This window comes from Gopherus evgoodei, chromosome 8 (genome assembly GCF_007399415.2).
Source record: "Gopherus evgoodei ecotype Sinaloan lineage chromosome 8, rGopEvg1_v1.p, whole genome shotgun sequence".
Taxonomy (NCBI): Eukaryota; Metazoa; Chordata; order Testudines; family Testudinidae; genus Gopherus; species Gopherus evgoodei.
Genome location: NC_044329.1, coordinates 11675067 through 11701748, shown reverse-complemented (window position 1 = coordinate 11701748; position 26682 = coordinate 11675067). Strand labels below are relative to the sequence as shown.

Sequence of the window (26682 nt, the reverse complement as noted above, 5' to 3'; positions counted from 1 at the left end):
AAGTATTTTGTGAATCAACTGTTTAGAGTAGTAGGGACATACTAGCTGCCGCTTCCAGCAACTCCCATTGGCCTGGAGCAGTTAACTGCAGCCAGTGGGAGCTGCAATTGGCCAAACTTGCGGACGTGGCAGGTAAACAAACTGGCCTGGCTCACCAGGGGCTTTCCCTGCACAAGCAGCGGAATAAGTTTGGGAACCACTAGACTAAGGCCTTGTCTACACTACAAAGTTGCAGCGCTGGTGAGGGGGTTACAGCGCTGCAACTTAGGATGTGTACATACCTGCAGGGCATTACCAGCGCTGCAACTCCCTGTTTGCAGCGCTGGCCGTACACCCGGTCGTGCCTCGGGTGTAGGGGATCCAGCGCTGGATCACCAGCGCTGGTCATCAGGTGTAGACACTCACCAGCGTTTTTGTTGACCTCCGTGGAATAAGCAGGTATCCCAGCATACCTGAAGAAGCCTCTCTGGTAATTAAGCAAACTCCACTGCCCTCCAAGCAGGTCTCCTTCCCCGCGGTGTGCTCTGGCGTTCCCCGACCCCCCCTCCAAGCAGGTATCCAGCCCCGCGGTGTGCTCTGGCGTTCCCCGACCCCCCCTCCAAGCAGGTCTCCAGCCCCGCGGTGTGCTCTGGCGTTCCCCGACCCCCCCTCCAAGCAGGTCTCCAGCCCCGCGGTGTGCTCTGGCGTTCCCCGACCCCCCTCCAAGCAGGTCTCCAACCCCGCGGTGTGCTCTGGCGTTCCCCGACCCCCCCTCCAAGCAGGTCTCCAGCCCCGCGGTGTGCTCTGGCGTTCCCCGACCCCCCTTCCAAGCAGGTCTCCAGCCCCGCGGTGTGCTCTGGCGTTCCCCGACCCCCCTTCCAAGCAGGTCTCCAGCCCCGCGGTGTGCTCTGGCGTTCCCCGACCCCCCCTCCAAGCAGGTATCCAGCCCCGCGGTGTGCTCTGGCGTTCCCCGACCCCCCCTCCAAGCAGGTCTCCTTCCCCGCAGTGTGCAACAGCGCTGCAGCGTGGCCACATCTAACACCACTTGCAGCGCTGGTTGCTGTAAGTGTGACCACTCTGCAGCGCTGGCCCTATATAGCTGTACTAATACAGCTGTAACAACCAGCGCTGCAAAATTGTAGATGTAGACATACCCTAAGCTATCCGTGCCCTGGAAAGCCTTTAAGTCAAGCATTTAAATGGTAACATGTGCCGCTCATTAGCACTACCTCAGGCACACCTGTACTGCTCTTCTTAAAAGGACAACATTCAAAGCATTCTCTTCTTAAGGGACATTTCAGCTGAGGGTGCTCAAGTGAAGCCTCCAGGGGGGCAGGGGGTTTTTCATTTCAAAGGAAATCTACAGGGTTTAAGAGTTCTTTTAAAGAAGAAATCCAGCAAAAAAGACGACAATCAATCTGCAAGAAAATATAGAAAGGCAGGGAAGTTTGGTGGCTGGCAGAAAAACAAGGTAATTGAAATAGTTTCTACACACATGAATCAGGCTGACTACAAATAACTCCCTTAAATTACTAGTCCTTATATGTCTTCAATTCTCACAGGCTAGCAGGCAATATGCCAAATAACTCACCAGTAAAAAAAAAACAAAAAAACAGGCAAACAACTATGGGCTGTGCAAACGGACGTACTAATAAACAGAAGCCAGAGAAAATTGTTCTAACACCACTTAAAAGGCTGGTAGAAAAAAGATACATCAGTACTATCATGCTCCAGTCTTGCAAAGAAATGACTGAGATGCAAAAAGTACCCAGAATGCTCTCAGGAGTCAGGAACTTACAGCTGGCTAGTAAAATTACAGCTATACTCTCTGAAGAAGGATTCCAGTAATAGAGATAAAATTCTGGTAGGAATGAAAAGAAAATTGATGGAACTACTTAATGTAGTCCAAAATATTATAAAAAGCCTAAAATATAAACCCAGGTAACATGTTAAAAATAAACCCACTAAAATATAAAAACAAGCTGATAGTATGAACATTTTAAATACAGTGTTACACACCCATTTAGTTTTGACACCTGATAGCCCTGTTGTTCCAACTGGAATGTAACCCGTAGCAAAGTTTGTGTCGTGTGTGGCAAATTAAGAAAAAAAAAATGCTATAAAACTATTCTATAGACACCCATTCAATGGGAGGTAACTGAAGGATTTTGGAAGCATATGTTGTTTTCTGAATATGAATTAACACTCATTTACACTGCCCATGTGGTATCTACTCAGTTTTTTAAATATACCATTAAATGTATTCTTAAAAGTGCAGCAACAATGACAACAAACTAACAAACCTGTGCTATTAGCTATTTAATTAAATGAACCACTGGCTGACAAAATCACCGAACAACCTGCTAAGCTTTTTTTTTTTTTTTTTTTTAAATCATGCTTTAAAGAGACTGAATTCTCCAAGAGGCAGGCCTAAAAGTCAGATCTACCATTGATATTTTGGTCAATAGATATGCTTCAGAATGTCTGCTACTAAAGGAGGAACAGTGTAGAGTGAACGTTTTGAATTTGATGTGTTGTAAGTTCCTTCTGAGGTTTAAAAAAAAAAACAAAAAAAACACTGAAGGAGAATGCTTTTAGACTGTACTCACTGTCTCCTATCTCCAGCATCTGCTGTGGCAGTGTCTGTAGCTGCTCTGAGATCACTGCAAGCAGGAATGGTCTTGGTGGTGAGAGCGACATCAATTTAACTTACCAAAAAAAAAAAAAAAAAAAAGCCAGGCAACCCCCTCCCCCCCCCAGCTTAAGTCACATGCTTTACTGCATGCTGTAAGGTTCATGAAAAGGCAGTTAAATTAATTCCTCCTACCCTTGCCTAACTGATCAAGTGAATTATCGAAGTGGCATAACTTCCTCTAAAGCATCAGCTGTTGACCACTTGCAGAGGACCAAATGAAGCAATTACTATGTGGAAGTGTTGACAGAGAGAGATGAGACCCAGTGCAGGTTTTTCATTTGCCCTCACTGCTAGTAATTCAGAGCTCTTGCACTAATTTGGCTCTGCTGAATCTTGATTCTCGTTGAAGCTTCTAACCCATATGCACAGGATCCATAAGCCAATCTGAGCACGTGGTTTATTCCTGATTATTTAAATTCAATGTACAACGTCAAGTTTATTAGCCCTAAAAGCCTGAAACCATTATATTTAAGATTCATTTCAAGTTAACGGCAGAGGGAAAATGATTTTAGAAGCAAATGTGAAACTTCTAAGACTTGTAGGACAGGGAGGATTGTCTTGTAGGTAAGGAACTGTACTTGGACTTGGAGATCCAGATTCTATTTCCAGTTCTGCCTCATCCTATGAGACAATAATAAAATTATGCAATCTCTGTGCAACTCAAAGTCCTAATCTGTAAAATGGGGAAAATAACACTTCCCTACCCCACCAAGGCACTGTGAGCATAATTTAATTGCTTCTAAGGTCCTTGTGTACTCCAATGATGGGAGTAATAGAAAGACTATAAATGAAAATAAGCTGTGCTGGTTTGGTACAACTGGACAGAGTGCACAAGCACGAGTTTGTTGATTAAGTCTAACAGTAAAGCACGTCTCAACTTCATAATCAGCAAAAATGATCAGTTCACCTCCAAAAAGGATTGAATTTGGAAGTTAAGATACATCTCATGTTCGTACAATGCTGTAAGTGTACATAGCATTGTATAAACATGGAAGAACTTGTTCTCCGCCCAAAAGTTCTCCGCCCAAAAGAGCTTACAGTCTAACAGACAAATGCAACATGAACAAAAAGATTAGGTGCAAGAATGGGAGCAAACAGGAGTACAGCACTGAGGGTTCAATTAACACTCACTGAGGTCCATGAGAATCCTTTAGAAAAGCTATTCGCAAAATGAGGATTTTAGAACAGACTAAACCAAAACCCTGGATTGTAATGTCATCAAAATAAGGAAACTTTGATCTAGGTCTGGACCTGGTAGTTTGGGTCTATAGGTACAGTACTACCAAACTAGATCTTATTTTAGCCATTCATAAATCAGCAGAGCCATTTTTTTCTGATTGCTTGTATATTGTAGTAATTCTATTTATGCACTATTCATTCTCACTGCTGCTATTTTGAATTGTTCTATTAAACTTACCAGTCAGGTATTCAAGTACAGCAGCCATGTACACAGGGGCACCAACACCAATTCTGTACTTCGGATGACCTTTCTTAATGTAACGTAGCATTCTTCCTACAGGGAATATGACTCCAGCCTTCGCTGAGCGGGAAGTCTTGGTTGACTTCTTCTTTCCACCCCTGCTGGACATTTTGTCTATATTGGGTCTAGAGCAGCACACTATAAACAAAGGAAAAGATAAGGTTACCAGTGAGGAATACTATACTTAATTCTTTCAGAGGACTATTGTACTCTTTGCATAGATGCCAGAATAAACCATTTTTTCATCAGTGACAAAATCAACAGATTCTTTGACTGCTAAAATGTCATATGCTGAATTTTAGTTATGCTCGACTGTTACTTTGAAGTTGGCATCTGAAAGTTGTATCAAAGGTGCCTAAAACATATCCATATAAGGTTTTACAAGTTGTTCTGTAATGGATACTCCTTAAAATTGTGACATTTACTTGTCATGACTTTGTTTATAATACAAAATGAGTGATCCAGAGATTGGCTGGTGAGAAATCAGACCTTTCACTATTTACATTCATCTAGAGCTTCCTCTCATCCTTGAAGATCCTAAAGGATTTTACCATAGATAAATATTACTGAATGCAGCCATCTCTGGGGTGAATCATGGCAGTCATAGTAAAACAGGGCTTGAGAGTGAAGGGAGGGAAAATTTTGACCAAAGGCACTGAGCAAATCTCTACTCTAATGGAAAAAGCCATTGGCTAGATTTTCAAACTACAATATATAATTATGCTGCTAATGTGCAGGTGCAGTTACCATGTGTCATAAACATACAGCTAAGGGTAGCATAAAATCCCTCTTTACTCTGTAAAGGGTTAATTCCTCTTTTACCTGTAAATGGTTAAGAAGCTAAAGTACCTGGCTGGCACCTGACTCAAAGGACCAATAAGGGGACAAGATACTTTCAAATCTGAGGGGGAAGAGGAGAGGCTTTTGTTCTGTCTGTTCTGTCTTTGGCTGGAGCAAGATCAAAGAAGCAAGCAATCCAACTCCTATAAAGTTAGTAAGTATTTAGTAAGTAAAGGCGTTAGAATTAGTTTTATTTTGGCTTGTGAATTTTCTCTGTGCTGAGAGGGAGGGTATTCCTGGTTTTCTTTTTGTAACTTAAAAGTTTTGCCCAGAGGGAAACCCTCTGTGTTTTGAATCTGATTGCCTGTGCGAATATCTTCCATTCTAATCTTAAAGAGGTACTCCTTTCACCTTTTTTCTTTAATTAAAATTCTTCCTTTAAGAACCTGATTAATTTTTCATTGTTTTAACATCCAAGGGTTTGGGTCCATGTTCACCTGTACCAATTGGTGAGGCTATATTCTCAAGCTTCCCCAGGAAAGGGGGATTGTTCTCAAGCCTGCCTAGGAAAAGAGGTGTAGGGGTTTGGGGGGATATTTGAGAAAGGCAGGGCTCCAAGTGGCCCTCCTTACATGTTTGTTTAAATCACTTGGTGGTGGCAGCATTACCCAATCCAAGGTACAAGGAAGGATTTGTGCCTTGGGGACTTTTTAACCTTAGCTGGTAGAAATAAGCTTAGGGGGTCTTTCATATGGGTCCCCACGGGTCCCGCTAGAGTTCAGAGTGGGGAGGGAACCCTGACATGGTGGCAGAGAGCGGTGGGATCATTTTGAGTCAGAGATCATTTTAAACCAAAAGCCCAGTAGGATTTTTTAAAAGGACCATTTTTTCCCCCCTTTTCGGCTGTTTAGAAAGCAGATTGAGCTCTTATCTCTCTTGGCCTGGAGGCAAAGGTATCAAGTCCTTGTAACAAAGGGATGTTTTTAAGCTGTGAGAAGCTGAAGATTTCTGTCTCTGCCCGAGGGCACGGTAGGTTACTTTCTACAAGGGAATTCACAAGCTAGTATTTTTTTCCTTTATAGCTCTCGGTAAGGCTAGTTAAGTACAAAAAGCAGGAACATGACTACCAGTGAAACAGCTAATAAACTAGAGCTGGCTAGACTGGAAGCAAAGGAAAAAGAGAACAAACATAAGAGACTGATCAAATTAAAACAACTAGAAAATTAAGGCACAGGAAGCTGCCCACAAGAGAGCTATGGAGGCAGAAGAGGCTGCCCACAACAGAGCCCTGGAGTTACAAGAAAAAGAGAGGCAGCATGAACTGGAGTTAGAAAGGCAAGGGCTAAGCAGAATATACCACACAACCCTAGCAATCCTTCTTCGGGTACCGCTTCCCATCCCAGAAAGTTCCCCACCTACAAGGCAGGCGATGATGCCTTGGGTACAGCATCTCTACCGACCAGTACATGGTAGAGCTGACACCACAGCTCAGCGGACGTTTAGCAGAGGTGGCGGCTGAAATGCCTAAGGAACACATGAACAGTTATGAAGTTTTTTTTAAAAAAGGCCAGAATCAGAATGGGGCTAACGCTCAAGCACGCCCGTCGGCGGTTCAGAGCCCTAAAGTGGAAACCGGACGTGGCATTTTCCTGACGCACCTGAAAAAAATTGGGATGCCTAGGTATCAGGAGCAAGTGTTAAATCTCTGGAAGATCTGTCTTTCTTAATGAAAATGGAGCAGTTCCTAGAGGATATTCCTGAGAAAATAGAAAAGTATATCCTAGATAGGAAGCCCAAAACTGTAACTGAGGTGGGGGAGATTGGAACCAAATGGGTGCAGGTCGCGGAAAAGAAAAAAAACTAGTAGCAGTTGGATCAGATATCAGAAGGGGCAACTCAAGACAACACCCTATCACATGGGGCAGCCAAAGGCCCCACCTATATTCCAGGGAAAAATTCAAACACCTTATCGTCCCACCACACCGTCTCCAGCAACCCACCTCGCCCCAGTGACCAGTCAGCTGGGTGATGTTTTAAATGTAATGAGCTGGGTTGTGTGAAGGTCAACTCCCCTAAGAACCCCGACAGACTTCAGTTCATTACACTGGAGTCATACCAAAGGTCCTCAGGATCAGATGCCTTCCAGGCAGCCTCAGAGTGAAGGGAAACTGTGAGTGTAGGCTGGAAGAAGGTTACAGCATGGAGAGACACTGGAGCACAGGTGTCAGCTATCCACCAATCCTTAGTAGACCACAAATTCATCAACCCAAAGGCCCAAGTAACAATTCTACCCTTCACGTCAAAATCTTTAAACTTGCCTACACCACGTTGCCTGTCCAGTACAAGGGCTGGTCAGGAATGTGGACTTTTCCAGTCTATGATAATTATCCCATTTCCACGCTGCTGGGGGAAGACTTGGCCAACCATGTAAAGCTAGCCAAGAGGGTGGGAATAGTCAGCCGCAGCCAGGCTAAGCAAGCTTTCACACCTATCCCTGTTCCTGAGCTTTCCACCAGGGCCCCATCTGTGTTACTAGAAACCCAGATGGAGGTGGTGGAACTGAATCCCCTGCCAACAACTGCAACTGTCGTAGTGGAACCAGTTCCAGAGACCCAGCCAAAGCCAGTTCCAGAACCAGCAAAGCAGCCAGCATCAGAACCACTGCCAGCACTGAGTCCAGCGCTTGCAACCCCTTCTACAGCTCCAACACCACAGGGCACCACTGAGCCGGCACTGGCAGCAGCAACAGATAACTCTACACAAGAGGCTCAGCCAGAGCCTAAAATACCACATAGTGCACCAGCAGAGAGCGGTTCACAGTCAATGGAAACAGCCCCATAACCTGCATTGCTTCCAGAAGGACCAAGCCCCGGTCCACAATCCAGTGAGGAACTGATGTCTCCAGCATCAAGGGAACAGTTCCAGGTCAAACAGGAAGCATATGAAAGCCTCCAGGGAGCTTGGACGGTGGCACAGAGAAACCCACCGCCTCTCAGCTCTTCTAATTGATCCCAGTTTGTTGTAAAAAGAGGACTTTTATACAAGGAAACTTTCTGGTGGGCACCAGGAAGACTGGCATCCTCAGAAACAGTTGGTAGTTCCAATTAAGTACCCAGTAAAGCTCTTGAGCTTAGCTCACGATCATCCTAGTGACCATGCCGGGGTGAACAGGACCAAAGACCGTTTGGGGAGGTCATTTCACTGGGAGGGAATGGGCAAGATGTTTCTACCTATGACTGGTCTTGTGAGGTGTTCCGAAGAGTGGGAAAACCCCAAGACCAGGTCAAAGCCCCTCTCCAGCCACTCCCCATAATTGAGGTTCCATTTCAGCGAGTAGCTGTGGATATTCTAGATCCTTTCCCAAAGGAGACACCCAGAGGAAAGCAGTACATACTGACTTTCATGGATTTTGCCACCCAATGGCTGGAAGCGGTAGCTCTAAGCAATACCAGGGCTAAAAGTGTATGCCAGGCATTAACAGACATTTTTGCCAGTGTAAGTTGGCCCGCTGACATCCTTACAGATTCGGGAACTAACTTCCTGGCAAGGACCATGAAAAGCCCATGGGAAGCTCATGGGGTGAACCACTTGGTTGCCACCCCTTACCACCATCAAACGAATGGATTGGTGGAGAAGTTTAATGGGACTTTGGAGGCCATGATATGTAAATTCATAAATGAACACTCCAATGATTGGGATTTAGTGTTACAGAGTTGCTTTTTGCCTACAGGGCTGTACCACATCCCAGTTTAGGGTTTTCAGCATTTGAACTTGTGTATGGCCACAAGGTTAAGGAGCCATTACAGTTGGTGAAGCAGCAATGGGGGGGGTTTACGCCTTCTCCAGGAACTAACGTTCTGGACTTTGTAAACAACCTACAAAACATCTTCCGAACCTCTTTAGCCCTTGCTAAAGAAAACCTATAAGATGGTCAGGAAGAGCAAAAAGCCTGGTATGATAAACATGCCAGACAGCGTTTCTTCAAAGTAGGGGACCAGGTCAGGGTCTTGAAGGCGCTTCAGGCCCATAAGATGGAAGCGTCATGGGAAGGGCCATTCATGGTCCAAGAGCGCCTGGGAGCTGTTAACTATCTCATAGCACCCCCTGCCTCAAACCTCAAGCCTAAAGTGTATCATGTTTATTCTCTAAAGCCCTTCTATTCCAGAGAGTTAGAAGTTTGTCAGTTTACAGGCCGGGAAGGAGATGATGCTGTGTGGCCTGAAGGTGTCTACTACAAAGGAAAAAGTGACAGTGGCGTGGATGAAGTGAACCTCTCCATGACCCTTGGATGTATGCAGCCACAGCAGATCAAGAAGCTGTGCACTAGCTTCGTGCCAATGTTCTCAGCCACCCCAGGATGGACCAAACAGGCATACCACTCCATTAACACAAGTAATGCTCACCCAATTAGAGACCAACCCTACCGGGTGTCTCCTCAAGCCAAAACTGCTATAGAACGAAAGATCCAGGACATGCTACAGATGGGTGTAATCTGCATTGGCATCTCCAGTGGTTCTAGTTCTCAAACCAGATGGGAAGATACGCTTTTGCGTGGACTATCATGAACTAAATGCTGTAACTCACCCAGACAACTATCCGATGCCACACACAGATGAGCTTTGGAGAAACTGGGACGTGCCCAGTTCATCGCTGCCTTAGACTTAACCAAGGGGTACTGGCAAGTACAGCTAGATGAACCTGCCAAGGAAAGGTCAGCCTTCATCACCCATGCAGGGATACATGAATTTAATGTGCTCCTTTTTGGGCTGTAAAATGCACCTGCCTCCTTCCACAAACTTGTAGATGGTCTCCTAGTGGGATTGGAAGAATCTGCAGTTGCCCACCTTGACGATGTGGTCATCTTTTCTGATTCATGGGCAGAACACCTGAAGAATCTACAAAAAGTCTTTGAGCGCATAAGGGAGGCAGGACTAACTGTTAAGGCTAAAAAGTGTCAAATAGGCTTCAACAGGGTGACTTACCTTGGACACCAGGTGGGTCAAGGAACTATCAACCCCCTACAGGCCAAAGTGGATGCTATCCAAAAGTGGCCTGTCCCTAAGTCAAAGAAACAGGTCTAATCCTTCTTAGGCTTGGGCAGATATTACAGGCAATTTGTACTGCATTACAGAAAATCACCGCCCCACTGACAGACCTAACCAAAAAGAAACAGCCAAATGCAGTTCAGTGGACTAAAGAATGTTAGGCCTTTAACCAGCTTAAAGCGACACTCATGTCTGACCCTGTGCTAAGGGCCCGAGACTTTGACAAACTGTTCCTAGTAACCACAGATGTGTCCAAGCGTGGTGTGGGAGCAGTTTTAATGCAGAAAGGACTGGATCAGGAATTCCATTCTGTCGTGTTTCTCAGCAAGAAACTGTCCGAGAGGGAAAGCCACTGGTCAATCAACAACAACAAAAAAAAAAGTTATGCCATTGTATATGCGCTGAAGAAGCTACGCCCATATGTTTGAGGACGGCGTTTCCACCTGCAAACCAACCATGCTGTGCTGAAGTGGCTTCATACCTTCAAGGACAAGAACAAAAAACTTCTTCAGTGGAGTATCTCTCTCCAACATTTAATTTTAAAATACCACACACTTCAGGAGCTTCTAACAAAGTGGCTGATGCACTCTCCCGTGAAAATTTCCCACAATCAACTGGTTAAAATCATCCTTGAAATGTGAAAAATATTATTAGTTTTTACATAATCAGTAGTATAACGAAAGGTGCATGTGTCTTATTAATTCTGTTTTCTCCTAGACTTCCAGGAAGAAATCACAGCCAGTGTGGAGCAGGCTGTCCAGCACAGTCTATGATTTGGGGGGCGTGTCATAAACATACAGCTAAGGGTAGAGTTCAGAGTGGGGAGGGACCCCGGCACCATGATTGTGTGTGCACAAAACTGGGTAACTGCCTGCACTAATGCCTATCCAGATTAAATTATTGTAAAGGCCAGATATACAAGCAACAGATGTCTAGGTCCTACCTCAGCACAGGGAGATGGACTAGTTCTCAAACTGTGGGTCAGGACCCCATGTTAATGGGGTCGCCAGGGCTGGCATTAGACTTGCTGGGGCCCAAGCCTGAAGCCAAAGTCCAAGCCCCACAACCCAGGGCTGAACCTGAAGCCCAAGGGCTTCATCCTTGGGTGCAGGAGTCAGGCGTCAGCTTCAGCCCTGGGCGGTGGGGCTCAGGTTACAACTTCCCAGCCCTGGGCTTCGGCTTTTACCCCACCTTTTGGGGCGGAGGGTCTCTTCCCGAGGTCATGTTGTAATTTTTGTTGTCAGAAGGGGGCCGCAGTGCAATGAAGTTTGAGAAACCTTGGACTAGATAATCTCAAAGTCCCTTCCAGCCCTTCACTTGTATGATTCTATGTCCCTGCAGAAGAGCAGCACTCAGTTTTAAGTTCCCCAAAAGACCCATGCATAGTGAACTATAACTCCTGTAGCTTAGTTGTTTTGGAAGGACAGAGGGATGAGATGAACTCACAGGAATCTAGCTATCTCCAAACTGATGCTCAGACCACTAAGACATCAACTCCAGGAATCTGATAAACTTCAATCTGATTATTTTCTTTCCCTAATATGACTAGCCTATACACAGGACAGATGTCAGATAACTGTATTTTAGCTTACTGTGGTACAGAAACCTGCTGCTGCTACTTCTGACAAATTCCTTTTTACCTTTTGTTATTTGCCAGGGTATACCTTTTAAACAGAAACAGGCAAAGCTTCATAGAGTCTGAGAGCTCCCAGACTCCCAAACTATTTTTGGGGGCTTGGGCTAATGGTTTGTAAAACCAGTTCATGATTCTCTTCTTCCCCTGCACCCCCGCTCCCCAGAATATACATATCATAATGAGATTTTTTTTCTCAGAAAGGAGATTCAGTTTTTAAAAAATATTTTATTAGCCAGAAAGAAACCAATGGTGTATTAGCAATAGAGCCCCTAGTCCTTCCATCTCCTGCCCCAAATCCAGTCTGGCACAAATGAGCACCCTTTAGAGAAGTTTTTCAGTGCAATTTTTTTCTCTCCTTTTTTCACAGTTTGAGTTTATTTTTCACTCTCCCATATCTCTGCTCCATTTTTTATTCTGTTCATCTACTGGATTATTTATTTCTGTGCAATCTCTTTACAGTGGAACACAAACCTAATAACATGTGTACCAAACTTGTGAATACACAATGACTGAGTTCAAAATTAGGCAAAACAGGTTCACCCAACCATATTTTTAAATTCTGCAACTCTGGCTATATGACTTCTGATGTGTGCTGACACACCTTGCCAACTTTCACATCTCAACTAGTCACGGAGCTTCAGATTGCATCAGTCTCAAATCAGGATTACTTCTTATGACTAAGACCTTATTTTAAATACCTAATGAGCATCCCCGTTCCCTGCCCCCTTCACAGAGGGCTCTATTACTCAACAATTCAATACTTGCATGAAAGACTGAGTGAAATCAATGAGTATTTTACTGTCTGCTGAAGGCAAACAAAACCTAGCTCTAGACTATTCACTTGGACACAGGTTATATTAGTGTTATGAAACTGACTTTGTTCAAAAACAAAGTCAGACAACTTCGGAGGGGAAAAAATATCAAATCACTTCTGCTAGCTCCCACCCAATGGAGCCAGTTGCCACAACAGCTCCTCAGTGATTATGACAGCAAAAGCTGGCCTTGTTGCTTTGGGAAACTGCTCAGATTAGTTTACATCCCCATTTAAAACAACAACTTCAAAATCGGATTTAAAACAGCACCATCTACTAAGTGCTGTCTCATTGCATGCTCTTAGCAAAATGGTGTGGTTTCTTTGTCGGCTCCACCTTGGAATTGTATAAACATTTTTCTACCTACTATAGCCCTATTAGCAAATTTTTTTTTACAGTCAATAGTCTCAGTTTGGGTTTCCATCAATTCTACAGATGCTAACTCCATCAAATTTTTAACAAAATATTATCCATGTTTTTACTAAACCAAAGCATTGGACAAGCAGGGGAGGAAGTTGAAAAAAAGCTGTGTGGGTTTTGGTTTCTCTCATTTTCTAATTGAAAAGCAGAAGTAGAGAAATATAATTTTTCTTCCCTCGAGGGGCCCTTGTGAGTGTGGAAGTAGGTGGTCTCCATTGCCAGCTGGCTAATTATGGTGTGTAAAAAAAGATGGCCTTTATTGAAAGCAAGGAATAAACATAACAGACATACTCATAAACAAACTAGGGAAATGCAACCTAGATGGAGCTACTATAAGGTGGGTGCATAACTGGTTGGAAAACCATTCCCAGAGAGTAGTTATCAGTGGTTCACAGCCATGCTAGAAGGGCACAACGAGGGGTGTGGGTTCCGTTCAGTATCTTCATCAATGGGTCCGGTTCCGTTCAGTATCTTCATCAATGATTTGGATAATGGAATACAGAGTACACTTATAAAGTTTGTGGATGATACCAAGCTGGGAGGGGTTGCAAGTGCTTTGGAAGACAGGATTATAATTCAAAATGATCTGGACAAACTGGAGTAATGGTCTGAAGTAAATAGGAAGAAATTCAATAAGGACAAATGCAAAGTACTCCACTTAGGAAGGAACAATCAGTTGCACACATACAAAATGGGAAATGACTGCCTAGGAAGGAGTACTGCGGAAAAGGATTTGGGGCTCATAGTGGCCCACAAGCTAAATATGAGTCAACAGTGTAACACTGTTGCAAAAAAAGCCAATGTCATTCTGGGATGTATTAGCAGGAGTGTTGTAAGCAAGACACGAGAAGTAATTCTTCCTCTCTACTCCACACTAATTAGGAGTACTGTGTCCAGTTCTGGGTGCCACATTTCAGGAAGGATGTGGACAAATTGGAGAAAGTCCAAAGAAACGCAACAAAAATGATTAAAAGTCTAGAAAATATGACTTATGAGGGAAGATTGAAAAACTTGGGTTTGTTTAGTCTGGAAAAGAGACGACTAAGAGGGGACATAACAGTTTTCAAGTATATAAAAGGCTGTTACAAGGACAAGGGAGAAAAAATGTTGTTCTTAACCTCTGAGGATAGGACAAGAAGAATGGGCTTAAATTGGAGCAAGGGAGGTTTAGGCTGGATATTAGCAAAAACTTCCTAACTATCAGGGTGGTTAAGCACTGGAATAAATTGCCTAGGGAGGTTGTGGAATCTCCATCATTGGAGATTTTTAAGAGCAGGTTAGACAAACACTTGTCAGGGATGGTCTAGATAATATTTAGTCTTGCCATGAGTGCAGGGGACTGGACTAGATGACCTCTCAAGGTCCTTTTCAGTCCTATGATTCTATGATTAAGAAATCCCAAAAGTATATGACATGTTCTGAAGCACTTCTAATTCAATTAAAGCAACATTTATGCTTGTGTTATTCTATGCTGGAATCTTCAGTAAAATAGTTTTCAAATAAAGCTATTGGTGGAAAACAAAATACCAGCTATTTTACAAATACAGGTAAACTTTGCTGATTCACACAATTTAAAATATGCAAACATCTGACAGTCTCTCAGTAGGGATTTCTTAGCTGAGAGTGAGATGCCATACTACCAGGACTTCATTTTTCCAACTCTACAACAGAACATTTACTAGTGAAGTGAACATTTAATAATGAAGCATGGTCATAAATGAAAACTGAATATTAACTGTCACAATAAGTGGAAAAAATGCATCCTGTTATGTATTATCCTTGCTTCTAAATAGTGATTATTTAGAGGAAAATATAGGCTCCTCCATGGCTATATAGGGGACCCCTGTGAAACAGAAATTCCCAGTTTTGCAAAAATGCTGGGGCTGAATAAATTCTTACCACTCACCCTCCCATTGGCAGAGGTATATGAATGTTCCATGGAGTCTACTTCACCCATTGGGCTGAAGTTTATTCTGCCAATCTACTCTACATGCATCCGACAAAGTGGGTATTCACCTATGAAAGCTCATGCTCCAATACATCTGTTAGTCTATAAGGTGCCACAGGACTCTTTGTTGCTTTTCTCCACAGCAGTTTACGAGGAGTGGCTCCAAGGGCTTTATCTCTTCAGTGCCCAGTCTGTCTTAGCAGGTTACAGTTTGCCTCCTGTTAATCAATTAGAAAAACTAACCTGCAATGGACCTTCTAGTCATTAGTGAAATTTAGAGTGGCACTACTTATGGTTTGAAATGTGCTATACCTCTCTAAAGGCTTGCATATGGGAGGTTTTTATACTTGGCCAAACAGTTATTTTCAAATACTATTGTCAGGCCTCTAGAAACTTTTGAAAAATGTACAATCCAAATGGTTGTGTCTGTATATTTGTTCCTATAGCTCTGACACCGAACGGGCAGAAGAATTTGGGTAGGACCTCAGTGCATGTCTCACCCCTACCACATGGAACAGGATAGGTCAGTGAGCAGCAATGAGGTATTGGACAGGGGAGCACATCTTCCCAGCAGCCCCCTGGAGTTTCTTAGGAAAACTCAACACTACTTCAGGGTTTATTTTGTGTCCTGTCTGAGCTGAGAAACCCCCCTATGTAGGAGATGCTGGGACAATTGTGCCCATGGAAACCCTGGTAGCTTGGCTCCCATTCTCTGGCAATGTGGCTTCACTGAAATAGATGCCAGAGTTCCCAGAAAACCTCTCTGCAGGTGGCTCCGATCTCTGGATTTATGCAATCTGGCAACTTACTCCATGGGGCAGTCTCTCCTTCAGAACGGTTGGAAGGGAATCTGAAAAGAGTCTCAATTTTCCTTTCCTTAGTGTCCCTGTGGATTCTACTGTGAGTGGCGGGGTGGGGGTTGATCTAGTCCTGAGTGGCTAACACTTGGAGCCCAATTCGTAAGAGTAAAGTGTGTAGCAAAACAGAATTTTTCTGACATTTTGACTGAATTGGCATTACATATAGCATATCTGAGCTTTAAAAATACAAACTGAAGATCTTCACAAACTGTTGTGGTAGAGTGCTGCAATGTACAGCACAATGGGACCACATGGCATTACACTTTTATTTCTACCACCAAGAAAATGACTCAACTCATGAGAGATGGAGATGTGAGTTATGAAAGTCATTCTTTCATATGGGGAAACAGATTGTACCTATGTCATTGTCCGCGGATATAGAGAGTCTATTTGAGTGATGCTAAGGTTGTCGTTAACGATTGATGACAACTGGCAGTAAGTTATCAATTCAACTTCCATTATCGGGCTTGAGCAAAGGCAGCAAGAAAGAGCCTCGCTGGTGCTTTCCAACCCATCTTGTAGTTCTTGCTCAGTGGAATAATGTACTAATAATAATGTACTAATATTCAAGGCATCTGTGCTAGCAGTAAGCACCTTCAAGATGCAATGTGTATAACAAGACTGAGTCTAGGATTTTCGCTCTGAAGCCTAAAATGTCTGAGTCAGTGTGAAGTGATGGAAACGGCTACAAGCACGGTTAAGAGCTCTCTTTGTTCGGAATATCGCCAAGTTTGATCAGCTCTGGCATCTGTGGTCTGTTACCATTCAATTTTTAAATTCTCATCCATTTTGACTTTGATGTAAACCTGTGCAAGACAAGTATCTGGGCCATGCCAAGAGTGCTAAACCATTGTGATATCAGAAATAACTCAACCAACCACCACCATTATTCTACAGCTAGCCTGCATGCAACAGTTTCATTGGCTGTATGAGGGAGAATGCACAGATGGTGGATTACTTAATCCAACTGCCACATCCATGTGACAGCATGGGATCTTAGTACTAGTGATATATACACAATGGGTAGTGTTTTTTCCATGCTATGCTTGCTTTACCACTACCTCTGCATGACTACAAGTAGCTCCTGCTAACGTTAATGGTAACCATGGACCTACACTGAGAATCAAAAAATAAGTGTACAGTGAGGTGTTCAGACAACCATTGATTACCTAATCAGAAAAATATAGTGCAAGCCACAGAGGAAGAGTTTATTTGTTTTATGTATACATGGAATTCTCAATTTGTAAATGCAAAAAAGTTTTAGGGAATTCCTAGTTAAAGCTCTAATACCCTCCTTTATTCTGGCATCTGCTTAACATAAAAGGAATAAAAATAAGACGAAGTTTTAAAAGATCCCTTCCATTCTAACTATGGATTTGTGCTAATCAGATTGTATAAATTGTACATGATTGGAAGAGGCTGGAGGGCAGGAGGCAGAGGACGGATTTAACTTGCAATGGCCAACATAAACACACTTGCTGAAAATACAGATGTAAAGAGAATGACCATAGGTCTGATGCTGAAGAAAATTCTATTTTACTTTACATGGTGCTCACAAACAGTTTGACTGTAAAACTACAAACTCTGAAATGCTGCTTTCATGAAACCTACAGCAGTTTGCTGAGTCACTGCTAGTCTGTGGTCACACAAGGTAAAACTGACCAAAAGGAACTTCATAGTGCGCTCAACAGTTGTTACAAGATTTGAAAAAAAATTCAGATAATACATGTAACAGGCCCATTCCTCTTCTTTCTCCACTGCCTTTCCACTGCAATATTTGGCAAACTTCCCCAAATGTGTAGGGAATACAACTCTCTATTCTAACTGTGACACACTGACATAGAGCAAAAGTATGTGATTTATATTACAGATACTTCTGGATCAAGGATAAAGACAGACTAGCTGAGTTAGATCCCTACTAATGTACCAGACAGTGGTTCAGCCATAAATTTTCTTAAAGCTTAATGTTTACACCAATAACCATCAAAGGCAATGGTGAGACTCCCATTGACTTCAGTGGATCAAGCTCTTAAAGGAGGATTCCATCCCCCCATCAAAATAACTAATAAAGAAAGAAAAGAACACCACAAGCAATGGGCTTTACTGTTCTCTGACCTACACCAGTGTGAATTAGCTTTAAGTTCACCGAGGGCAATAGCCTCAATGCTCAGTTGTACCTATGTAAGTCAGGATAATTCAGCTCTGCTTCTTTAATTCCTGCTTGAAACTGTCTAGGATATTCTTGGTTGAATTCAACACTGCATGTGAAGAATGTATACATTGCAGTCAGAGGCACATTTTTAATACACACTCAAGATACATACTGATGTCTTCCTTGTTTGAAAGTCTAAGCTTCATACAAATCATATTACATATTGCACATCTTGGTAAAAAGGTACTTAACAGGTGGCTGTCATACTTTGCATTTGACATTAGTTTAGCCAACGCTAACTTAATGTTTGGTAAGAGGGTCAAGCTGATAACTTGCTATTAATAGTCCTCAGGGCCAACTAGGGTGACCAGATCACCCAGGTCAAATATCGGGACACGGGAGGGGTGGGGAGCAGAGGGGGAAAAAATGGCAGCAGAGCAAACAAAAAAAGAAATCCCCCACCCCCGATTCCTCCTCCCTTCGCAAGTGCTGGAGGGAAGCCCAGGAGAGTCAGGGGAGCATGGTGCTGGGGTGAGTGGGAGTCCGGCCTGGCCCCGAGCAGGCAGGACTCGGGCGCAGTACCTGGAGGGAGAGTAAGGGGGTGGCTGTTCTCCCCATCTTGGCAGCAGGACTTGGGAGCAGCCGCTGCTGCAGTTCCCACTGCCGCGGGCGGAGGAAGCGGCCGCTGGCCAAGCTCAGTGGCTGCGGCTCTGGCGCCCACGAGCCCCCCGAACCTGGGCCTGCTGCAGGTACCCAGCACGCACGCTGCGCGCGCCCAGCCCCTGGCAAGTCGCTTCTGGGCTGGCTTCCCAGCTGGTGCAATCCTGCGGGCGGCCCCAGAGTGGGGGCAGCAGGCCCCAGCCCCCCCATCCTGCTCGGGAACGAACAGGGCTGGGCTGCCGATGCCTCCGCCATGGGATTGCACCAGCTGGGCAGCCAGACCAGATACAACTGGCCAGGGGCTGGGCGCAGCGTGCATGCTGCTGGGTCCCCGCAGCAGGCCCAGGCTCGGGGGGTTCAGGCCCGGGCACCAAAGTCACAGCCGTTGAGCGCCACGAGCTTGGCCGCTTCCTCGAGCTGCAGCTGCGGCTGCTCCTGAGTCCTGCTGCCCACCCGCCTGGCCCCGCGGGCTGCCTTCCTACTCTCCCTCCAGGTACCACGCCCGAGTCCAGCCTACTCGGGGCCAGGCCGGACTCTCACTCTCCCCGGCCCTGTGCTCCCCTGCATCTCCTGGGCACGGCGTGCTTGGCAAGAGGCAGGGATTTGGGGAGGGAGCTAATGGGGCAGTGATGGGGCGGGAATGGGGGTGGGGATTTGGGGAGGGATCCAATGGGGGGAAGAGGGGGTGGAGTCGGGGCAGGGGAGGGTGCAAGCCCTTCTGGGCTCCAGAGCCTTTGCTTGTTTGTCCAGTGTCCCGACCTAACACTGGTCGGGATGCGGGACAAACAAGCAAATACTGGACAGTCCCGATAAAATCGGGACATCTGGTCACCCTAGGGCCAACCCAGAACATTTTGGCACTTGAGGCGGGGAGCTCAAATGATGCCCCCATGCCCCTTAGCTTGGGCCAAAACTCTGAAAGGTCTCAATTCTGCCTTCTTCCTGTCCTACTCCTCTCATGGCACTGCTCTGCTACCTACCCTAATAAAGGAGAACTAACAACTTAAAATGCCTTGTTCAAAAATTTTAAGTAATACTTAACTTTCAAACGCTTGAACAGCAAATGTAACTTTTCTTGTCTGCATAGTAAACACTGGCATTTTTATCTGTCTGAATAATCAAAGTGGTGCCTCATGCCTTCTTGGTTACAAAGATCTGAACTGCTTCTTGCTGAAGGTCCACAGTCTGGGCCAGCTCATGCTCTACTGAGATGGTTGCAAGGCCAACCAGCCTCTCCTGTGTCATTGTGGAGCACAGATGTGTTTTTATTAACTTCAGCTTGGAGAAGCTCCGCTCTACACTGACAACTGTTACAGGAAGTGTTAGACGTATGCGCAGAGCAACAAAAGCATTTAGAAAGAGGGTGATCATCTTATTTGTGCAATGTATTCCAGAACAGCCTTTGGAGTTGATCCTGCTGAAATGTATCTTGAAAGAGCTTTCAGTTCATCACCTAAATCACTCGCATCAATATTGCGCATGTCATCATGTGTCAACTGTCTCTAGTGCCCTGCATTTCTGGTGCAGGTCTTCTTCAGGTATAGTGAGAAGTTTTGGAATATCATACAACATCCCAAATATTCTGCTGTGTTCCTTGAGCTGCATGAAACATTCTTCAGCTGACTGTATTGCACAATCTAGCACCTAGTTAAAGAATTCAACTTTGAATTGTTGTTTGGAGTCTCTTATGGGATTATCCCATGCCTCGTAATCAAAATGTCTTCTTCTTCGATGACTCTTGTATTCTTGAATAGGTTGGAAAATAGCTTCAGTGTGAAGTTCCTCTGCCAACTTCTGTGCACTCTTCAGAACATTTTGAAATCCCTCATCTAACTGGTAAGACTGTAGATATGACTTTGCTTTGTCAAGTTGTTCCATTGCTCCAGATATATCAAGGTCAACACTCTGAAGTCTCTTGCTTACAACATTTATTTCAAACAGTATGTCATGCCACAACATTAAGCCACACAGAAATGTGAAGTTATGTACATTTCTGGTGATTCCATTTCCCTCTGCCACTGTTCTCCTATGAACAGTTCCTGTCATAGCATTATCCTCCATAATGGCAACTATGGCATCATCTATCTTCCCAATTTGGTGTCTGATAGGCTTTATCGCCTCCACTCGACTTTCCCATTGTGTGGCACTCAGTTTCAGCATCAGAGAGGATGTTCCCAGATGTTGCTTCGAAATTTGCCATCGATGAGTTGATGCAGAGAAAAATACATAGATGCTTTGAATTACATTAAAAAATGCAGCAGCATCATTAGAAGCTGATGCTGCATCACTGACCACCAAGTTCAACGAATGAGAACTGCCTCTCCACTTTGTCACCATTGGGGATTTCACGCCAGTAATGTGTTGAATGGAAACTTCTCTTTTCATTGTCTTTGGGGAACATGAAGTTTTTCACTTCCTATGGCCCATGCAGTACCAGAAAGTCCCTCAGGCTACTGCTAAAGTGGGACCACAGTACTGGATCATCTAGACTTAAGGAACTAAACTCAGCAGCAGCTGTTTCTTGTGCCTCCACCACACTCTCCTCTGATCTACACTTTTCTTTGGGAATGTGCATGGTTACATCCATGTGAGATGAAGATATGGATGCTGCAGTAGCTGCCAGGTCACCTTCACTCTGACTAACTTTAAGATCAGGCATCTCCTCACCACTCACATCCTCACCTTTTCTCCTACCTGCCTGTTATGTCTCTTGTGCCCTCCTTCCTCCAGCACAGCACTCCACCATCTCTGTGCATCTAGAGCAGAGAGAATACATAGGCACCAGCAGCAGACACAATTTTCTACACTCTAGGTCCTAGTGGCACCTCGCGCCCTCCTACCCCCACAGTCTGGCACCTGAGGTGGCCGCCTCAGTTGCCTCATGGTAAGGCCAGCCCTGACAGTCATCAAGTGCTGACTCTTAAATGACTATTTTAGTCAAGCAAGTAGCATTCATACTAATCAGGTCAGAGACAGTAACTAGTCTGATTAGATGCTTGCATCCACGTTAATTGCATTCACCAAACAAAGATGACAGATTTCATTAGCTCTTATATAAGCATATCAAGGGGAATATTGTCACAGGATAATGTTCTCCTGCAACTGGGTACATATCAAGATGAAGCAGGGGCATTTGCCTTTCCCACCTTCCTTCTCTCAGCATCAAGGCAAAAGAGAGATGTTTGTTTTTCACTCCAGAAGAGATTAATTCTGTTACAATACTATTCATTTTCTTTCCATCATCCCAAATAAGGAACAATGTAAATGCTCTCATTCCATCTGATGTACCATATATTGCTCATTGTACTACTCTTGATAAACTGCATTCTGACAATCTTTGGCAGCAGATTTGCTCTGTGCTTCAGCTAATCAGAAGCTAGTTAGGAATACTTTATAAAATACAGTGTCTAAAAGCATGAATAAAATGGTCTCTAATATGTGAGCCTAGTACAATAGGATTCCTGGTCCCTAACTAAGACTTCTAGGAGCTACAGTAATACAAATAATAAATAGGGTTATATCAGCAAGTAACCAAGCAATGATTTGATATAACAATGTGATTTCACATGAAACTAAGTGCTCTATTGAGGCAGTAACTTTTTTACCTTTGGCCTATGAAGAGGCAGCAATCAGCATGGAAGAATCAAGTGATAAGAATGGGCATAAACCCCATACACTACTACTACTTAATTTCTCATCTAAAAACATTACATCAAAATATACAGTTAAAAATGGATTCATCTATAGCAGAACTCTATCAAGACAAATTCTCCTCAACTACAGCGCTCCATGGCTGTCCATTTTATTGAGGTTCCATAACAAATGAAAGTGTCTAAGCATTTCTAACAAAGGTAACTTACTTTTTTTTTTAAAACGCTAATGATCATTTTATTTCCACTAAGTTTGTGTGCAAGAATGAAAATAGTTACACAATTTTTAGCATACTGATAAAAGGGCTTTTTACGAACCTGCAAGATATTTAGGCAACTTCTCCCTTTTTAATAAATAAATACGGCTGTGTCAATTATATTAGCAGTGTGCTATGATTCCTAGCTGGGCATTTCTTGCTGCAAATAATTAGACTAATGCAAATATACTGTTGTCTCTCTTGACCACTCTTGGAAGTGCTGACACTGGGAGGAAAAAAAGCCTCTTGGAAGAGAAATGCTGTATGTACATGAGCAGGCAAAAAATTAAGACAGAAAGGACTTTAAATCATTGAACCATTTAAAATTGGGGATATAGGTCCAGAAAAACAATGTGTTTCAGGTAAAGAATGTTTCAGAAACTCCTTCCTCACAACCACTATTTTGGAAGCCGGCAAAAATGCAACAAACAGTTGATGTGGATGTTTCTCAGCCAAAATCCTGAGGCAGAATAAGTTTAAAATAGATAAGAAAACTGCATGGCCCTGTGCAGGTGCACAAATGGAGGAGAGGATACAAGGACCTGCCTGAGTAGCTGCCAGGCACAATGTGATCCTCACACTTAATTCCTTTGACTGTTAAGAACTATATAAGGTGAATGCTGGCATTAGTCTCTCCAGTGTGGGCTGGGAAGGGAGAAGATGATGGAATCGTGGACCACTTCTTCCTCCTGTTCTACCCTAGCAACATCCAGTAGGGATGCTCAAGTAGAGAAGGGGAGGAGTAGTCATGCTCCCATTCCCCAACTTAGACCTCTGGAAAGCACTATGCTTGTTTCCAAGCATAATGCTGCCCAGATTTCTGAGTGAGCCAGTGCCCCTCTTCTCAACACAGCTCTTAAAATTCTGAGGCCTTCTCCTTTCCTCCCAGAGCAGGGGAACTGACCGGGGCCCTTAAATAGTAGGGTGAACTATATACATCACCTTTTCCTTATTGTGTGAGAGAGGGAAATTTTGATTCCAACTACTGTTCTGGAGTGTTAATATTCCAACTGTCCAGCAGCAAAAGGGTCTTTTTAAGGAGCTCCCTGCTATTCAGTGGAATTTGCCCTGCAGCACCAAGAGAATTTTATTTTCACTTTTATGTAAATGTTTGAATGTTTGATTTCCAAACACTGATGTTTGTAGCAGTTATAATTTTGCTAACACTAAGCTAAAATCAGGAACACCTGAGAGTACCTTCCAGTGTTAATGTCAGTTGGTCAAATTCTCCTCTGTTACATCACTGTAAAGCTGGAGTACAATTTGGTCTGATGTGTATAGTTCGCATTCAACTCAACGGACAAAAGAATATTTTATTTAAAATGAAGTTTTCACTTAGGAATTCAAGTGGCCTAAAAGATTTCACTTTTTTTACACCATTTTTGCCATGTTAAAACATAACAACAAAGTGCCCTGGAATTAAAATTTGGCCCTAAATTATTTAAAGGTAATTCCTTCAACTGCTTAAAAAAAAATCAAAATAAAAACAACAACAGTCTAGGGAAATTGTCTTGTAATTGACTACATATGCTTCTAATGTCTACTCAGTATAAATTCTTCTAGTAACCAACAGCATTTAAAACAACAGAAATGGGCTTGTCAGAGAAATTGTAATTGTTGTGTTTTATGTCTAAATCTCTTATTTCCATTCTGTGCATAAGAACTCAGTTGTTGATTCTCTAATTACAGACTAACTTGCTATTTGGCTCATTTATTTTGATCAAACCTTTAGGAACGGGGGAGGTGCCTCAGCTGTAAAGTTCCTTACACACCTGTTGCTACATGACAGCCGTACTATAATATTAGGAAAAATTGCTACACTCATTCTAATGGTCAAAATATGAAACCATAAGGTGCTACCATTCAAATGTAACTCAACCCCCCCCCCCCCACAAAACAATATAAATGGCATCACTTCAGATTTACACCAGTTTAACTGAACAAAATCTGGCCCCAAATGTCTGCTACAACTATAAATGGGGGCAGTCTAAAAGCTACTTTTAAAGACTGCATTGCAAACAAAAAGACTACTGTGAGATTAAATACACAGAATTTGTGTGTATTTATTCCTCCTATTTTCTTCTTCACACACACGTATGCATACCCTTCAGTTTTCCAGTTAAATCTTATGCCTTACTCCCGAGACTGAGAAACCTGTATTCACCCGCAGCATGCAATACAGAACATGCAGTTAGGGTGCAGCTCATGTGAGAAACACCCACACCCAGGCGCACAATGCATGGATTTGTAAAAGCAGCAAAGAATCCTGTGGCACCTTATAGACTAACAGACGTTTTGGAGCATGAGCTTTCCTGGGTGAATACCCACTTCGCCAGAGGGTAATCCACTGCATGGATTGTGATGTGTTTGCTGGGAAGATTTGCACAGGCTTTAAAAGAAGTGACAGTCGTAAAATAATGCGTGCAGTACCCATTCCTTGTACAGTATTTACTTCTCCCACTTCCAGGTTCCTCTATGTTTTTAAAATGTCAGCTAGTTCTTTCTAGGCTACATCCTTCCCATTTTGCAATCCTAAACAACTTTGTGCCATTGTCTCCTCAAAATGTACCAAAAATGTCTTCCCACTGTTCTTCAGCCATTCTTTTTGGCAGTGGCTACACACTATCTTCTCCTGTCCAATGACCCGGTGGGAAGGAGAAGGAGGAAACCGGGGGAAGAGCTTGTTTCAACACATACAGGTTCACTGAAATCACTGTGCAACATACTACAATTCCGGGTGTTCACTGGAGTCTTTCCAACCTTAATCCCATCCCCCTGCCTGGGAGTCAATGCAAATACAATCCCACTGCCGCCACCCTGCTGAGAACGGAGGGGATTTCCTGGTTTTAGGAAGGGGAGCCCAGGGGATGGTGGATTTAGCTAGGAACCCCCTGGATTTGCTCCCTGGAAGGGGTCCGGGAAGCTCTTTTCTCTTCCCCTCAGCCCCAGCTGCCAGCGAGCTCAGTGACTACCCCGCTCTGACCCGAACCCGAGCGCGGGACAGATCCCCGCTGCGGGGCGAGCCCGCCCGGCGGCGGTAATGGGGGCAAGACGGGAACCTTACAGAGCAACCGCCCCCCGCCCCCATGCCGGGTAAGGAGCCCGCGGGCAGCGAACCCGCGCGGCGGCCGGAGCCCCGGAGCGAACCCGCCCGGGACTTACCGGGCAGCCCCCAGCAGCAGCCGCGATACGTCTCCGGTCCGTCCGTCCGCTCCGCTCCCTGGGCTCAGCCCGACGCCGTGTGAACTGGAACAAGTCGATCCCAGAGCGGCGGGGTGGAGTCCCACAATGCACCGCGCGCGCCTCGTCACATCCCCTCCCCGCCTGTGCCAAGCCGGGCGGGCTGCTCTGCTGCTGCCGCCGGCCGCGGTGTGCGGCGTCCCCGGTCCCGCCTGCCGCCAGCACAGGAGAGAGCAGCCCCCTCTCCCGCGGCGCCACCCCCGCTTCTCTCCACCACCCAGCGCACAGAGCCCCCCGCTTCTCCCCCCAAGGGCACAGAGCCCCCCGCTTCTCTCCACCACCCAGCGCACAGAGCCCCCCGCTTCTCCTCCTAAGGGCACAGAGCCCCCCGCTTCTCTCCACCACCCAGCGCACAGAGCCCCCCGCTTCTCCCCCCAAGGGCACAGAGTCCCCCGCTTCTCTCCACCACCCAGCGCACAGAGCCCCCCGCTTCTCCTCCCAGGGGCACAGAGCTCCCCCGCTTCTCTCCACGACCCTGTGCAGAGCCCCCCCGCTTCTCCCACCCAAGGGCACAGAGCCCCCCGCTTCTCTCCACGACCCTGTGCAGAGCCGCCCCGCTTCTCCCCCCCAGGGCACAGAGCCCCCCGCTTCTCTCCACGACCCTGTGCAGAGCCGCCCCGCTTCTCCCCCCCAGGGCACAGACACCCCCCCAGCTTCTCCCCACCACCCTGTGCACAGAGCGGCCCCTCTGCTTCTCCCCCTCAGTGCACAGAGCCCCCCTGCTTCTCCCCCCATGCATAGAGACCTCCCGCCCCCTCCTCAGTGCAGAGTCCCCCTGCTTCTCCCCCACCTGTGCACAGAGACCCCCCGCCCACCTGAGACCCCTGCTTCTTCCCTCCCATCCTGTGCACAGAGTCCTCTGCTTGTCCCCTCACATGGTGCACAGAGCCCCCTGCCCCCTCCCCCAGGACAGAGTCCCCCTGCTTTTCCCCTCTGTGCACAGAGCCCCCTGCCCCTCCAGAGCCCTCCTGATTCCCCCCCCCCAGTGCACAGAGCTGCCCTACTTCTCCCCACAGTGCACAGAGCTCCCTGCTCCAATTCTCCCTCCCACCCTGTGCACAGAGCCCC

General features: G+C 45.1%; 1 protein-coding gene across 4 annotated transcripts in view; it reads right to left on the bottom strand.

The window, feature by feature from the left end:
- Positions 1-25680, bottom strand: part of LOC115655769 (core histone macro-H2A.1) — an 83518-nt gene extending 57838 nt beyond the window's left edge. For 2 of the 4 annotated variants that reach the window (XM_030571565.1, XM_030571566.1), the window contains exons 1-2: positions 25537-25680; positions 4092-4292 (exon numbers count right to left, since the gene is read on the bottom strand). In XM_030571565.1, the coding sequence (XP_030427425.1) occupies positions 4092-4263 (172 nt within the window). In that variant the 5' untranslated portion in view covers positions 4264-4292; positions 25537-25680. The remainder of the gene's footprint in view (positions 1-4091; positions 4293-25536) is intronic. The other 2 variants (XM_030571567.1, XM_030571568.1) reach the window with 1 other exon arrangement.
- Between the last annotated feature and the right edge of the window lie 1002 nt (positions 25681-26682).